The sequence below is a fragment of the Talpa occidentalis genome, unplaced genomic scaffold (genome assembly GCF_014898055.3).
Source record: "Talpa occidentalis isolate TD23 unplaced genomic scaffold, MPIMG_talOcc4v2.1 talOcc4.17, whole genome shotgun sequence".
Taxonomy (NCBI): Eukaryota; Metazoa; Chordata; class Mammalia; order Eulipotyphla; family Talpidae; genus Talpa; species Talpa occidentalis.
Genome location: NW_023601754.1, coordinates 18,209,307 through 18,226,811, shown reverse-complemented (window position 1 = coordinate 18,226,811; position 17,505 = coordinate 18,209,307). Strand labels below are relative to the sequence as shown.

Genomic DNA, 17,505 nt, shown 5'->3' with positions numbered 1-17,505 from the left:
TTCAAGAACAGGCGATGTCACTGACTGCCGAAGGTAGGGGATGGGGAGGAGCCAACCTTATTTAAGCACCGACTGTGCCTCACGCTGCCCTGAGTGTTGTCCACGCAATCACGGGACCTAGTCCCTCCCTGATGGGACCCCCAGGGCTCAGGCCAGGCATGGAGGTGAGGGGCGCGCGAGGTCATACTGGACAGAGGCAGAGCCTGAACGTGAATCAAATCCAAAACTGCGGTCATCTGACCTGCACGGAGCTCTTCATGAGTGGGTTTCCCTTGGGTCAGGCAGCAAGAAGAGAGAGGGAGCAAGCAATCCAGGCACCGAGGATAAGCAGCCATAAGAACAGCAACAGCAATGAAACCTCAAGAGCACGTTCAATGCCAGCACAGTTCCAGGGGACTCACACACACTCACGACCTGATAGGGGGCCCGCTATCCATTCTCCAGGTGAAGAAACTGAGGCTCAAAGCTTCATGGAGGTGTCACCCTCAGAGCGTCTGCCTCAGATCTGCCTGTAACCACCACAGATTTGACTGTGCCCCAGGATATGGCATAAACGGCACAGAGAGGAGGGACTCTGGGTCAAGGGCATGAGACCCACTCCTAGGGCTGGGGAACCAAGGTGGTGGTGGAGAGGGGAGGAAGCAGCACGTTACATTCACAGCTGCCCAAGACAGCAAGAGGGACTTGGCCAGCTGCTTTCCCTAATGCTACCTTGTTACTTCTGGTCTAACAACCTCTCTAGCATGGGAGACCTTCACCTGCACGATGCTTCACCACCCCCCACTGCCTCGAGTCAGCACCCAGGGATTTCCCAGGACAAAAGGGCTCTGATGGTCTAAATGGCGCTGGCGAAGACCCTCTTCTGAGAATTATACTGGCCAGGGCAGAGAAAGGGAGAGGGTGGGGGCTGGAGCTGTAAGACAAGACAGGGAGAGGGTCTGGCCAAGTTGGTGACCCCTCAGGGGCTCGTCCACCACCAAAGGAGAAGTCAGAGTTCCCCAGGGAACTTCCAGGCAGAACAGGGCAAAGAAACCTCCCCACATCCATGAACAACAAGATTGGGGTGCTGCCAGCTGAAGCAGCTGCCTGGGGGGATCAGTGGAGCAGATCTTGGGCTGGGGCCATGAGAATGCAACACAGGGATATTGGACCCCCCTAGGTCTAACGGCCCACCTACAGTGGAAGTGAGCACCCCAATAAAGGCAGTTCTGGGTTCCCACACACTCCCCTCCCCTTTCTTCCGGACACCCACCTCCTATGTGGCTTTATGTTCACACCCAAACCCAAACAGAACAGACACTCTGATTCCTCAGCTGGCAGAGGGCCAGCAGCATCATGCCTGTCCAGGGCAGGGCAGGTAAAGAGGTGTCCCAGCCCAGGTCATAGCCTGTATCCAAAAACTGGTCCACACTGACCCTCTGGCCTCTGCTCAGAAGGCCTCTGCAAGGGCCCCCACAGCTCCACAAGGGGTCAGCTGAGGCATGGCAGGTCTCTAGCTAAAGCCCCCCGACCCATGGGGGGAAAGTCCTGTGTCTGGCCGCAGTGATCGTCCATGACACCCTTATGCCCACCCCCACGGGCCCAGTCCAGCTCCCTTTCCTGTCCCAGCAGGTGGAGAAGGGAAATTAGGGAAGTTGACTTCGGTCATGCAAATTCAGTGTCACCTGTACAGGGAGCAAAGAGCAAGGCATAAAACAAATCAATTTTTTTAGTCACAGGTCAGGGTTGGGAAGGGAAGATTTCTTGGACCCAGTCAAGAGCACAATTTATATTTAAAAAAAAAAAAAAAGGAAACCTGGACATCAAGTAGGAACAGTGATGCCCAACCACCCCCACCCCCAAACCCTGGAGTTTGGCTGCTGCAGAAAAGTTGTTTCTCATGGAAAGATCATAGGTGCACCCTATTCTGAGTGCACCCCAAGAGCAACCCATGATTCCCCATGAAGTGGCTGCTGCGAAGCCAGTCGCCACCAGTGGCTGCCTCTGACCCTGACCCTGCAGAGATGTTAGGAAGCAAAACGATGCTCAGATCAAGGAAAGCACCAGGAACTGGGCCAGCTCCCAGCTGCCTCCTGTCGCCCGGGTCTCTGCTTTGCTCTGCAGCTCCTTTGTTTCCCTGCAGGAAATGTAGGCGGCAGGAAAGGCAGGGAAGCTGGCAGAACAGAAGGTAGTGCCCTCACCCTGGCACCTCGGTCAAAGTTCCTTTGGAAGAAATCCCTCAGGCCTCCAAGAGCCAGGGGAAAGGCAGGGTCCTGCCCGTGTTGACGGAGCAGAGGGCTCTGCCCACAGGAGGCAGGGTGGGAACAGGCAGGGAGAGCAGGTACAGAACAAGAAGTCAAGTCCAGAAACAGACATCCTCTCTGCCACAGGCTTGGGACCAGCTACCAGACCCATCTCTACAAAGGACTGGTGAGAATCTGTGCTCAACCTGAGACCCAGAGGGAAGCTTCCAGGTCCTGACAGAAGGAGACGCAGACTCAGAGCCCAATCAAAAAGCCAGGCCCAGTGCACATGCAGGGGGGCCCAGGAGGGCTCCAGGCATCCTCCCTGTGCCAACCCCAACCATGAGTCACCTCAAAGCGAACAGAAAGGAAACGCTCCTGGGAGGCACCCCCTCTGAGGTTGAAAGGGCCCAGTGTGTGCAAAATACTCCCACATGGGACTCATCCCGTCCCCACGGGTAGCCCAGGGTGGGAGGCCACACAGTGAAGGTGGATAAGAGAAGAGAAGGGAGGGGGGAAAGGCAGATGATGGGGCATCCCAGAGGAAGCCCATGGCCAATTTAAACACGGTGCTAAGGGGTCACCACTGCGTAGCTCTTCGTTCTATTTCAGACCATCCCTCCGGGCATGCCTGGAGAGCCCCAGGCAGGGCGAGCAAAACACAAAGGCACCTTCAGACACACAAACTCTAAATCCAAGGGGACAGCTGGGGAGATTAGTTAGTACACCAGACCAACAGCTCTTATGGCAGGATGGATGGCAAGAAAAACACCCAAAAATTTTTACATGGTCTGAAATGTGAGGCCAAAGTGGGACCAGGACTACAAAGTGCTTAGCACAGTGCCTGGCACACCGAGTGCTCAATAAACCGCCATCCTTATTGTTTTATGAAGAACTGGATCCTAAGCTACAAACGAAAAAAGTAGAGGAGAGACGTCACCCACGCCTACAAATAAAGGCACGCTGACGCAAAATTCAGCAGTGTTCTTTCATCCATCAGATGGACAAAGGTCAGAGTCTCGTGATTCAGGGTGCGGGGAGACAGGTGCTCTTCCCCCACAGGTAGAAAGAGAAAGCATGTCTGCCTCTAGCTGCCAAAATGCTACTCCAGAAAACATGTCATGCAGGTACTCCCCTCTATGACTGTATCCTGCTCACACCCCTTCACAAAAAGGAGACCCAAGGTGTCACAGTGGCGTCATTTATGGGGGTGATTAAGGACCAGGAAGAACTCCAAGTCCACTGAGGAAGAAATGGTTTCTCATCCATCAGGGAAGCACATGGCTTCCATCCAAGGTTTGTCCAACAATGTCAGGCATAGAGCCGTGTGTGCTGATGGGGACCCTCTCCCAGACGCACTACTAAGGGCACCCGCCAAGGACACTGAGTCACAAGCTGTCACATGAATCTCTTATGACTGAGGTGATGTAACTTGCTTCATGTGCCTGCGGTCCCGCTCCTGTTTACTACCTGTTCAGGACTCCAGGGGTGCGAAGCTGAGGCCTTAATGACCAGGTCCCAGTGACCATGGAGAGAAGTCACCTCTGCTGACAGACTGAGTTTTCCCATGGAATGAGGCTCCCCAGGGCTGAGATGGTGTCGCCTTCAACATGGGGCACCTGGCATGGGGGCCTGGCCCTCTGGGGGACAAACCTGACCTCAGAAGGATGTTGCCACACCCCAAAACAGGCACCAAGCCCCTTGGAAGGTTCAGAAAATAAAAACAGGCATGGGGCCTCCCCGGTGGCGCAGCGGTTGAGCGCTGGGTTGCGAAGCTGCCCGCAGCCTCTGCGGTGCCAGTTCGATCCCCGGCTGCTCCCCGGCCACCAGAGGAGGGTCCCACATGGTGCGCAGACCTCTCCTGCCGCCCACTGCTCCCCTCAGCAGTGTGCTTCGGTCCTTCTGCCTGTTCTGTTCCCCGCTCTGGTTCTAGTGAATTCTCTCACCCTCCCGCGCTTCTGACTGTACCCAGTGCATGTATAAATAAATAAATAAATCTTAAAAAAAAAAAAAAAAAAACAGGCATGTACAGTCATCCAGAAATGTGAAGCAATCTCACCTGTTTCTTCTGGTTTGATCCACGGAATAAATCTGCTTTCTCAGCCAACTGGGAAGAGAGTTGAGACATTGAGAGAGAGAGAGAGAGAGAGAGAGAGAGAGAAAATAGTGCAAGTTAAATGGCTTCTATGGCATGGGGACAAATAAAGCTGAAAAAGGAAGGGGAATAGGAAATAGGAAGTAGGAAGGATTTACCCGATTTCTAACTTGGGGAGCAGCTCCCCGCCATGTGGCGGAGATGACCACTGAGCCAAGAGGCCCCAGCATCCTTTACACAGATGATGGCTTCTGACAATATGTGTTAATCCCCAAAAATTGGGAAGAAAAGGGGGGGATATGAGGGTGCTGTGCTTGGTGTAACCAGAGGCTAAAATTCACAAACCAGCTCCCCCGGAACCGTGAGAGCCCTTCTCAATCCAGGAGGGAGGGATCTCCAAGTCCTCACCCCAACAAGCCCTTCAATGACCCTGCAGTGAGTCCACGGCCACCACAGGGCATCTACTTGCAATGGGCACTCAGCAGCCTCAAAGATGCAAAGTCCCATTTTACTTTCCCTCATACAAGTGGGCTGAGCCGGAGGATAAGTGAATGAGCAAGGAGACACAGAGAGAAACAGGCAAACACCAATACCTCTCAATGATGGTGGGCGTGGAAGCGCTCATTGCTTCCTGGTGTAAGATCTTCAAGCCGGAGAGCCACTTGGCTGCATCTTCTTTTGAGTCAGCTGCAAAGAGAATAGAAAAGCTGCATGCATCCCAGCCATGGGAGAGGCCTGTGCCAGTTTCTGGCTTTGCAGAAGGGCACCGAGGAGGCATCTCCATCACACTCCACACTGCCCAGGCCTGCTCTTTGCGCTGAAGCCACACACGCACATGCCATCTACAGCCAGGTGACCAGTGGGTGATTTTTTTATTTTTCTGAGTATTAGCTTTTAATCCTATGCTAATGATCAAGATGCAGGGCCTGGCATAGCTTGTACATACATTTCTAAGTATACGAATTCTGGGTCTGGACCTGAAGGCAGCGCTGAGCTTCTGTCCCTTATTAAAGAGCTTGAGCATTTCCCCAGCTCTTCTTTAAAGCTCACGGCGAGATGTGTGTGCATGTGTGTGTGATATAAAATTTCAGTTACTTGAGGTCATTCAAGTTGAATGCACAGTGTTTGTCAGGCTCTGTTGCATAACCAACGTTACCTGTCCTCAGCCCTCAGCATGAGCCCTACTAGACTCCTTACAAGATATCCCAACAATATGCATTAGTCTCCCCATTTCACAGCTGAGCAAACTGCAGCCCAGAGAGGTTAAGCAGCTTCCCCAAAGCCACACAGCTAGAAATAGGGAAGGTTAGGATTCAAAATCCTGATGTCCCAAACATGTTAGTGGGTAGACAGGGGAGAGCATTCTGGTACTAGAGAACCCCCTGGAGAGAAAACCAAGGCACTGGGAGAGAAAGAAGTATATGCTTGTCCACTCACCAGCTAAACTGAGGGTGCTGAGGACAAACTGGTTGCCATACAAGATGGTGAAGCAGCAGTCTTCCTTCTGGCGGACAACCTTTGCACGCTCAAAGTCCTTAGAGTTCTTCCCTGGGCGGATTTCCTTTATTTCCATGATATCCACTGAAAGAAAAATAACAGGAGCTGATGAGCTAACATTCACATGCCTGCACATCTTAGGATGGTCACATAACCTCAGGGGAACCCCAAGCCCACAGGAAACCACCTAAGCCAAGCCCAAAGAAGGCCATCAGACCCAAGGAGTCCACTCTCCCCTCAGGATGGCCAGCTGACCCCTCCCAGAGAATGACTTGGCACAAAGACACAGGCTGGACAAGCCCCCCCTCCTCCTCTTGTGAACACTGGGCCATTCCACATGCTTCAGATGAGGCCAATCCCCCCTCAACACCTCTCTCCACAACCGGCCAAAGAGGGGTCAGAGGGTACACAGACTGACCAAAGTGTCCACCCCAGCAGTGACAGTCAAATGGCCCAAGCTGGGCCTGTCAGCATCCTCCTGGGATAACCATAAAACTTTCCCCACTGCTGCCACCTGGCTAATAAAACATGGGCAAGCACTGCTTGAATCCCTGGGTCCAGTCAGCCTTGAAGTCACTTCTGCCCTAGAACACACTACTTCCATGCCCCAATAAATTCTCCTTTTGCTGAGGTTAGTATGAAATGAGTTTTGTCACTTGCAACAAAAAGGAACTTGGGGCCTCCCTGGTGGCACAGGGGGTTGAACACAGCACTGCAAAGCTGTCCGTGGCCGGCTGGGGAGCAACCCACATGGAGCAACAGACCTCTCCTGCCTCACCCGCTGCTCCCCTCAACAGTGTATTTCAGTCAGTCTGCCTGTTCTGTTCCCCACTCTTTCTGGTGAATACTCTCACCCCCCGCACCTCTGGCCTGTACTCTGCTTCTTTTTTTTTAGATTTATTTATTTTTATACAAGAACTGGGCTACAGGCCAGATGCACGGGAGGGTGAGAAGAGTCACCAGAGAGAGTGGGGAGCAGAACAGGCAGACTGACTGAAATACAATGCTGAGGGGAGCAGCGGGTGAGACAGGAGAGGTCTGCCATGCCATGTGGGTAGCTCCACGCAGGCCAGGATTGAACCCAGACTGCAGAGGCTGCAGACAGTTTCACAGCGCTGTGCTCAATCGCCTGCACCACCAGGGAGGCCAAGTACCCCACTTTTTAAAAAAAAAAAAAAAAAGGCGACCTGGTATGTGCATCTCAGGACTTGCACTGAACTAAGAAACAAGCAGAAAGTTGTCCCTGGAAGTAAGAGGGCAGGGAGGGGGGCCTCTGTCTTGGCCAGGGTTCAGGAAGCAGAAGACCCAGGCCTGCAAAGAGCACAAAGCTCTGTGGAGTCAGGGCCTAAATGGCAGGGAAGGCTGGCAGCCTTCAGAGGTGACATGGGCAGGCAGGCAGAGGGGCGGAGCTGAGATTAGGGGGTGTCTAACTAGACTGGAAACAGCCTGGGGGACAACAGCATGAAGCAATGTGCAGAGACTTGAAATGAACAGCGCTTGTCCTGCACCCCATGCGTGGTGGCGGGTACACACACCTATACAAGTGATCAAGCTCCATGGAAATATCACGCCAGAAACGGAGAACATGGAAAATATGGTGAAACTCAAAGTCTGGCGTCTATTTAATCCTATTGTGCCAGGGTGGGTGACTGGTTATGAGAGAAGTCAGCACCAGGCGAAGCCAAGTGAATGGTAACAGAAACACCGTAAGATTTTTGCCACGGTCCTGTGCTTCAAAATGGTTTTTAAAATGCTCATCAGTTATGGGTAGTCTCTTGTTAGAGGGATAATGTCACTAATTTGGGGGTGGGTGGGGTTCAGAGGGTTGGGAGGCCATATCCCCATTCTTCACCCAACCCAGAAAACCTACTCTCTTTATCTTTACTCCTCAAAGGCAAACAACAAAGCACAGACACTTCCTTTGTGTGGGCTGGAATTCACAGCCTCCCAGGAGGAAATTAACTTTGCTGATAAGGGCTTTGGCTGTTAGGCTGAATTAAGGGGATTAATATCTGTTCTCAAAATTTAGTAACCCGGCCAGTTGACTGCCAGTTAAGATGTTTAGGGACTGGATGCCAATTTTTTCCTATCTAGATGTATAATGATTAGCTAACTGTTCTCTTTCCCTCATAGAAATATTTATGAGAATCTGTGCATGGACTTAATGTAAGGTTTTTTCCTTACAGGAACACAATAAAAATTTGTCACATGGACATAAGAAAAAATTTTCAGATAATGACACAATCACCAAGTCTGATCAATTCTATCTTCTGGACTCCCCCAGAATCTGTGAACTTCTATCCATTCCCACAATCAACACTATAATCCTAGTCACCATTACCACCCGCTTGGTCTACTAAAGTATCTCCTGCTTAGTCTACTACAGTAGCCACAGGTGACCCCAGAGGTATCTTCATGAAATGCAGATGGGTTCACATCACCCCTGAGCTTCAAACCTTCCCACCTACAGTACTAAGAACCAAGGCCTGGCGCCCACCCTGCCAGCCCTACCCAAATGTGTGTCTTGCTCTGCACGCCCCAGGAACACCAGCCAAATCTCAGAATCTCCATGGGTCACACGCAGTCTGACCACAGGACATTAGCACATGTGGTCGGCTCTGCTAGGAATGCTCTTCGCCTGGGTAGCTGAGCCTGCCCCAGGCTCAGCTCAATCACCATCACACTCACAGAAAACTCTTCAGGCCCTCTGTTGCACAGACTCCTCACATACCTCCACAGCACGAAACAGAGACATAGCTCTCTCCCTCACACCTTCCTCACCACTGCATCCCCACCCCTGGCCAAGCGGTGATACACCGTGGAGCCCAATAAATAGTTGTTGTGAGAGGGAGGGAACACACGCAACTGGACATGGGACAGAGGACAACACCACACCCACAGATAGGAACTCAGCCTGTTTGGGTGCCTCCACTCATAAGAAAAGGGGAAAGACAGCAGACATGGAGGGAGAGAGAGATGCAAACACGAGCACATGTGAGAAAAGGACAGGAGACTGAGCAGATCAACTACCACACCGAGGACGCAAGCAGCTCTGACCAGTCACGCCCATCTTCCACTTCAAGGCAGGCAGTATCCGCCGAAGCCAGCCCTGCCTGAGCAGAGGGCTGCAGGCACCCACCCACCTACATCAGCCACAAAGGGTCACCTCCATGACATCACCCTGACCACTTCCCTCTCCCTGGCAAGCAATGGCCTATTTGTCATACTTATGAAAAGCTCAGCTTTCTTCATAGAAGAGCCTATGTTTCACTGCTGATGAATTTGTGTGGGTATGTTTCTGAGCTCCCTGTCCTGTTCCACGAATCTAATTATTGTCTGATTTTTCAACCAATATCTCGTTGTCATGATAACTAAGTCTCTATAGGATGTGTGGAAGTGGGCGAGCCATCTGACTTTATTCTTCTTCAATATTGTGTTGGCTACCTTGGGGTCTTTTGCCTCGCCCTATAAACTTCAGAATCAGTTTGTCAATATCCACAGAATAACGAGCTGGGACGATGATAGGGCCTGAGTTGAATCTAAAGAGAAAGCTGGGAAGAACTGACATACTGAGGGTCTTATCCATGAACACAGACATCATACTTTTAAGCATTAGTCAGACATTATGCTAGATATATTTGGTCTTAGCCCTCGTGGGTCTTATAGACATGGGGATAAAAAGGTTCGAACAATCACCCAAAACTCTTACAGAACAGATGCCATATGCCAGGTGCAACGCTCTGCACATTGTTATAAGTCAGGTTCCTGGAAGTCAAGCCCTCGTGAGGCAGGAATTCTTGTTGAGTTATTTTATTTGGGGAGGGCAGAGGAGAGGATTGTTCTAAGGGGAATGGAACATGGGAGCAAGATGGGGCAGGAGAAGGAAGCTGAGATGAGGTCTCCAAAGGGATGGGGTTCTTCTGGTCACATGTGGGCTGTGGACCATGGATCCCATCAGAGAAGTGGGTGTCCTTGGAGGCAGGGAGGCTGGTCTCTGGTTACTGCCTTGGGAGATTTCATACCCTCAGGAGTATCTGAGATCCGCTGGTGGTTTCACCTGTATGTCTCTGTCTCTGTGTGTCTCTGTCTGTGTCTGTCTGTCTGTCTGCCTCTCTCGATATAGCAGTTTTAGTAAGCTGCAATTCACATACCAGACAATCCATCCATTTCAAATGTGAACAACTCTTTTCCATTCTCTAGGTATCTCCTAAGAGGCCTGACCACACCCTCAGGGCTATAGGCACAATGGCCAATGTCCCCTGCATACTAGGGGCTGCCTGGCCACCAACCCAGAGCCAAGGAGGGGGCTGGTATGTGGTTAAAGTTCCCTGCTGTGCACTGGGGCCTCCGAGGGAAGAAGACAGTGGCAGCGCCACCGCCAAGCCCTTTGCAAAAGCCACTATGCTTCTCAGGCCTTCTGGGCAAGCAAGCAGCAGGGGGTCATTCACCCCTTGTCCACCCCCTCCACTACCAGGAGCCCCAAGAGGACAGGAAGGAAATCCCTTGCCAGTCCTGTGGTTACCTATTTGATCATCAGCAGAGACTGAAGGCCCATTGGGCATCTCTGGCTATGTGCCCACACCTGCTCTTGCATCACACAGGATGGACCCATACCCAGGGTGGGATCAACAAGGGAGCAAGGTCTGTGGCATCAATGATGTTCATCCCAAACTACCTCCTGGCCTGGGACTGGGGTTGCACAGACAAGAACCCAGGCCCTCCTGAGTCCTAAGTCTAGCTGCCCAGGTTCAAATCCTAGCTTGGAGGAGGTGACTTCGACAGTCACTTCACCTCCCCATGCACATTTTCACGTGGTGTTCTCATGAGGACTAGGTGTGTGAGTATGTATGCGCATGTGTGCACACACCTGATGTATGTCACTTAAAATAGAGCCTGGTAATTTTAACTAACAAAGATGTAGTAACTTCTAAATACTTGTTAGCTTTTTTTTAATTATGAATGCAACTGAATAAAGCGAGATGCATATAAAACTTAACAAAAACAGTGTCTCCATATGTCTGCCCTGAAAATTAAAGAGACAGATCCTTATGTACTGACATGGGAAAAACTCAACAACAGCTTATGTAAATAGAAGACTGTGTGTGTGTGTGTGTGTGTGTGTGTGTTGGTGCGTGCATACATGTGCATGTACCTCCGAATGTGCGCATGCACATACAGCGTGCATGTGTCCATTGCTATACAAATTCTCACTATCTCCACTTCCACCAGAATTCCAAACATGTTTTATGCAAAATGCACCACTTACATCTCAAACTGGTGCAGGAGGTTCATGGGCAGGTGCCAGTGCCACGCTAGAGATGTATACCAGTGTGCAACAGGAGAGGGGCACATCTGGCACTCCTGTTGTTGACATCACTGTGCATGCCAGCCTGTGTCCTGCCCACCTCACTAAGTCCTTTTGTAACAGGGTGGTCCCGAGGGAAAGGGGAGGTGCCAGGTTCCCTGCCCCACCCAAAGGAGGGTGGAGCTGAGCAGGGAGGAGAAGAAGCTGGAGAAGAGACTGAGGAAGGAAGGAAGCAGGATGGAGAGCAAGAAGGAGACCTGGAGGAGGTGCGTGGAGCAGAGAGACATGTGAAGAAATTACACTTGCCTCTTGGTCCTGGACTGGCTGAAACAGATGTGAGTGAGAGACCCGTGGGGAGGTTAACAATAATGGCAGCTTTTTGTCTTGATTTTGATTTTACTCTTTTCCTCCCAGACTTGTCTGGCTGTTTCTGACCCTTTTCTATGGGTCCCTGCTGGAAGGTGCTTTAGACTTGTGGCAGGCTTTCTCAGGCCTTGCTCTGGGCCAACCTTGTTTGGCAGGACTTTTGCCCATGAGGGGATGGGTAACCCAGGTGCTTGATTTGGAAATTATATTCTTTGTCTTTTCTGAATTGCAAACTAATTGTATTAAAGTTCCTTTCCATTAAAGGTCTATATGTTTTGTCTTGATGCCGCGGGTGGCAGAACCTATTTAGAGCAGGCAGGTTTGGGGGTTCTGGGGTGCCCCTCTCCCTGACCTGTAACATTTCCTGCATCCTAGGATTTGCTTTTGGGAAGCAAACAACCAGTCAGAGCCCAATTTAGACTGCATCTTTACTATTTTTAATAGATCATTTTCTTGTCATTTCCATGAAATTGAAAGATAGATATTGGACCAAAAAAAAAAAAATGCACACACACAATCCAGAATCAGTACCCTATAGTAAACTACAGTGCTTTTCACAAACATGCCCAATAATGAGTTCATTAAAGCACCAAATAATTAGACAGGCTTATAGTCAATGCTTTGGGTTCATGTAGAAATATATGATGGGTCGGTTTCTAGCTGTTCAGGGGTATTAAGCAACACTAAAGCAAGTGGTTGGAGTTTTTCATCATCTGGCAATGCATCACCGTTTGTATCCACAATATGATGTAACACACAGCCAAAAAAGACATGCTCCAATTCCTTTTCAGGAACATTCAGCGCAGCTAAGGAAGGATGCCCATATTTGTATGTGCAAAAGTGTAAAAAATAGGTTATAAAAAGATTCCCAGCAATCTGCTGACAATAGGGATTACTGGAGGAAGGGAGGTGGGTCATTGATGGTCGAAAGGGGCTTGGCCAGCACTGGCCAGCATTTTTGCCAAAAGGCACAGTCACTGGGATGCCCGGCTTTATTTTCAGAGAATGCTTGGGCACCAGAGCTCAGACCATGCACACTTGTGCGGTGGGCTCTGCAGAGTATTTCCTGCTTGAAGAAGTGAGATAACATAGCCGCAGAGGCGACAGCTCGCCTATGCACAATACCCATCCCCTTCCTGGCACCACCTCCGTCTTTTGGTCTTTTCCAGTCTGGCCACACTCCCCACTAGTCACCGGGGTTTCCAACCCCCCCTCACTCCCCCTCTTAGCCCATCACCCCCTTTCTGACTTACCCCAGGACACTGTTCTTTAAACTGCTGTCTCCTTCCTCCTCCCACTCGTGATTGCAGGTGGCTCTCTGGCTGCCCCCCATTCCCGGACCACTCTCCTAAAAGGCACAAGACCTTTTCTCCAATCCCCACACCAACCCTCAAGTGGTACTGTTAGGGGGAACAGGATGTCCTAAAGCTAATTCCATACAGGCTTTGTGGACTCCACCCCCACCCCAGGCCAAAGCCAAAGACTCTGGGAACTCCAAATCCCATCACCACCAAAGGGAAGGTGGCTGGGACCTGAGGGTGGGGTTAAGCAGCCAGGTTGAGATAAAAGGCAGACACGTGGGCTTTGGGGGATCTCCCCATTTTGGCTCCCCGCCAGCTCGCAGCATCTGGCCAGCTCTGAGAGTGACTTTGGGTTTCCAGGTCATCGGATCGGGTAGGACGCATTAAAGACTTTATTTCCCTATTTTCTCCCTGAGTTGTACATTTTCCTTATTTCCTTTTCCCTTGTAAATAAACCTTTTATTAACCTTTTGTGTATGTCTGTAGTGGAGTATTAATAAGCCCCTTTTAAGCGCGCGGGTGAGGACCTACAGCCAGGCAACCTGTTCAATATCGGGGCTGTCCTATAACAGTACCACCTGCCAAGAAGGTTAACAAAGTATCTTCAAGGAAGCTCAAGACATGCTCATACCCAAGGGGAAAGGCATTGCTTTCAGTCACTCCCCCAACCAGGCAGCCCCCGGGCATCACACAGAGCATGAGAGGGAAGCAGAGAGGCCCTGCCTCTGTCCCCGGAAGTTCCGAGGCTGAAGGAGGGGGCGGGCAGACCCCATGTAAATCAGCCCGTGACATGTAAACCCATGACCGTGCTCAAAACCTCAAAGGAGGCAAGTCTACCCTGGGACCTCAAGGTCACATGGGCGCCTGGCCCAGTCCCCTCTCTGCTTTTCGTTCATCTGTGCAAACCGTGATGACAACAGCTCCTTTGCTGAGCTGTTCTGAAAATAAGATGAAATTACATTAAAGAAAGACGGCCTGGCCTTGGTAGGTCTCAGGTTAGTGCTTGGGATAAGGGCTCTTTCACATCACTCTCAGCAACACCCTCACCACTGTGAGTGGTTTCACTGTCTCAGTGTAGCTGTCTCCCGGAGGGACCCTACTTGAGAAAGCCAGGGGGGGTTGGGTGATCGCACATTCACAGCAGCATCTGACCTTGAAGCTAGATACACAGCCAAGAAGCACTGCAGAACACGCAGCGACTCAAGCGAGACCTGGGCAAGTGAAGACCCCACCATTAAGCACATGTCTGCTAGGTTCGTGTAAAGGATCGACCCATCTCCATTATGCAACCTGGTATGCACCTACTTTACTCTAGCTCGGTCTCTACTTTCTCAGCTGTAACATGGAGAAACAATATCCACCCCAAAAGCAGGCATGCCTGAAAGAACTTGGTAAAATGTAAGCCATTCTATGACTATCAAATATTAAAATTCCTTGAAAGTCTGGATAGGGAGGAGAGGGGTCTGCTCCTGTCTTCTTTATTAAAAATTAACAAGCTGTGGGCCTCCCCTCAACTTGGTGGCACAGGGGTTAAGTGTCAGCACTACGAAGCTATCAGCAACTACGGTAGCATGAGTTCAATCCCTAGCCCGGGAGGTGACCCACATGGTGCAGCAGACCTCTCCTGGCTCGCCGGCTGCTCCCCTCAGCAGTGTATTTGAGTCAATCCGGCTGTTCTGCTCCCCACTCTGTCTCTGGTGAATCCTCTCACCACCCCCCACCTCTGGCCTGTACCCCAGTTCTTATATGCATAAATAAATAAATCATTAAAAAAAATTAACGACTGTGGAGACCTGCCCATAGTAGTAGAGACTATCCCAGTCCTATGCTTCCCTAGGAAGAGGCTCTTCCAGAATAATATCTAAATAATTAGACAATCATCACTGCAAGTCATTACACTACATTCACACAGAAATGTTTGACCAACTCTTCTAGAGGTGTTTCAGAATTTTACGTGAGACTGGAGGAATGGCCTGTGGCTTCATTTTCCTCTGGGGCTCTCTCTTACCTGGGGAGTAGGGAGCTCTCAGACAGGGGAGTCTGAAAGGAAGAACTGGGTGTGTACAGGCCAGCCTCCAGGTCCCTGCCAGTCCCATCTGGCCCCACCCCACCTCACCCCCAGGGACCAGGAGCCCTGCCCTACTCCCAGCCACTGGGAGGGGCCTGTGGCAGGGTGCCAGAGGGAGCAGCAGGTCAGGGGTCAGTTCCAAGTCACTCTCTAGGCAATGCAAGCAGAGTGGACCTTCTCACATCGGTTCATCAGTTACCTCTATCTCTTGTCTCAGTGGCTAGAGATGTCTCAAATTGGGCAGATGAGAACAAGACCTACAGGAAATGGCCCACTAAAACCCAAACACCATCAAGTAATTTTTAAATATTTGTTATAATGTCACTTAAATTGGATGCTTTCTCCCTCCTGTTGGAGACTAAATAAGGATAACCCCCAGATACAGGACACGGGGGATAACTCTTGAATGGTGCTCACATGTTGTTATGTCTTAATTGTGATGTGTTTTAGGGAAAATATACACCTAGCACCTCTAACCTATGACATCCAAGTTCCTTTCATAGAAATTTAAGTGTAAAACAGTGAGTCCATTTTGAAATATGTATTAAGTATAAGAGGCAGTATGCAGGCCTCCCTGGTGGCGCAGGCAGTTGAGCACAGCACTGTGAAGCTGTCTACAGCCTCTGCAGTGCGGTTAGATCCTGGCCAGCTGCAGAGATACCCACATGGCACAGCAGACCTCTCCTGTCTCATCTGCCACTCCCCTCAGCAGTATATTTCGTCAGTCTGCCTGTTCTGTTCCCCACTCTGTCTCTGGTGAATCCTCTCACCCTCCCACACATCTGGCCTGTACCCTGGTTCTTGTACGCATGAATGAAAAAAAAAATCTTAAAAAAAAAAAAAAGAGGTGGTATGCAGCTATGACGAAAGTTGCTATGGCATTCAAGGAAGGATTTATTTTATTTGTGGTCTATTAAAACTTCAATTTGCTTTGCTTTAATTTGATTTTGTATACAAAATCACACAAAAGGCCTGCCCTGGACACAAACCATTCAGAGATGTCTCTTTCCGGTTGGCTCAACCAGTTTTCATATGGGGACTTTTGGGGAACCACATGCCCTCCTGACGCTATTTCTCAAGCTACAGTCATTTGACCACCCATTTCTGGGGAGACTGCCCTGTGTGCACAAAGCTGGCGTTCCCTGTTTCACCACTGTCTTTAGATGAATTCCCCTTCCCACTTGATGAGGCCCATCTTAGGAATAAGTTTGTGTCTTTGGTAAAAAGACAACCAGTGCCACCCATCAAGGCAAGAAATACTGAAAGGAAACAGGACATTATTCAATTCAGCCTGGACACAGCTACTGGCGGCGACAAAGCCCTCAGCGCCGGTATCTGAGCCATAAAAGGAGAGAAGCAGTTGTTAGAGCAAGTGAGGTTGAACCAGGGGTAAGTCTTGCCAACGGAGATACACACCCGAGCAGAGGTTCCCTCCGGGGTGGGGGGGCTATGGGGCTCGGGGAAGGGCCAGGGGCCCACAGCGTGCCTTTGAGCCTACACTCACCCTTGGTGCATCACACGCACCTTTTAGGAAGGTACATCTTATCTTACTAAAGAAAATTCAGGTCTAAAGAAACAGGGTAGGCCTTCAGACAGAGAGCTGGGTGTCATTATTAATAGGGAACCCAAGGAATCCTGGGGTGACAGAACTGCTCTGTGTCTTGATGGTGGTGGCAGCTGCAGGAGCCCACATGTGTGATAAAACTGCAAAGAACTAAAAGCAGACACACACAGAGAGGACAAGTAAAACCAGGGATCTGAGTGGGTGGGAGGGTGAGTAGCCAGCTACATCCATGTCCCTAGCCTGACCTCCATATCACATTAAGGTTGGCAAAGTGTTGTTAGCATGGGGCCCACAGATCTGTTGAAACAATAACCAGCTCAATAAAATTCTCAAGAAATACAAAGTGTCAAGGGAGGAAAACAACAATAAAGACAAGCTAAACCCAAATAGACTCAGGGTTCTCCTCCACAGGATCAGAAAGACTAGAAAGCCAGGGGGAAGCCCACTGCTGACATTCCCTGGGTCCCCCTGGAACCCAGGTGTTGCTACAGCCCTTAAGCCGGGTCTCCCCTAGAGACACTGGAGAGAACATTCCTTAGCCCCTCCCGGTCCACGTACCCATGCAAACAGCCAACTCGGGGTTCCACCTTCCGCCAGGATCCATGCTATCTCTGGCCAGGCTAGAAATAGATGCTCATGCAGCCTTCTGATAAGCTGGTCACTGACATGCAGAGGAAGTGGCCCGCAGGGGCCCAGAGCTGGGCCTGCTTCAGGGGCCACATATTCATTCACAAAGGGGAAAAGCGAGTCAGGCCAAGAACACCGTCTCTGAGTGTCCCTGTGGAGATGGGGTGCTCTCAACTCTGTGAGGCACCAACGTGGATTCATTCCCCTTAACCACAGACCCCTCTGATCATACCCTGCCTGACCTCAATCCAATGAGCACAAAAGCATGCTTGTTTTTTGAGGCTGATGGCTTGGGTTTTGCTGAGGGCGTTATAAACATGTATAGCAAAAGAAAAGGATACAATCACCCCCATGTGAATAAATGACGTTCTGTCCCTCCATGCAAGGCACTGGTCCTCATGGTGCCACCCAGGACCTCTTGGCTTTAGAGGAAACCAAAGGGAAGAGGGAAGGGAAGCCA

The 17,505-nt window shown here is 50.5% G+C and overlaps 1 protein-coding gene across 1 annotated transcript in view; it reads right to left on the bottom strand.

Annotated features, from left to right (window-relative positions):
- Positions 1–17,505, bottom strand: part of PLCG2 (phospholipase C gamma 2) — a 152,454-nt gene that overhangs the window by 77,002 nt on the left and 57,947 nt on the right. Inside the window, exons 4-6 of the mRNA XM_037516225.2 lie at positions 5,755–5,898; positions 4,911–5,004; positions 4,282–4,329 (exon numbers count right to left, since the gene is read on the bottom strand). Coding sequence (XP_037372122.2) covers positions 4,282–4,329; positions 4,911–5,004; positions 5,755–5,898 — 286 coding nt within the window. The remainder of the gene's footprint in view (positions 1–4,281; positions 4,330–4,910; positions 5,005–5,754; positions 5,899–17,505) is intronic.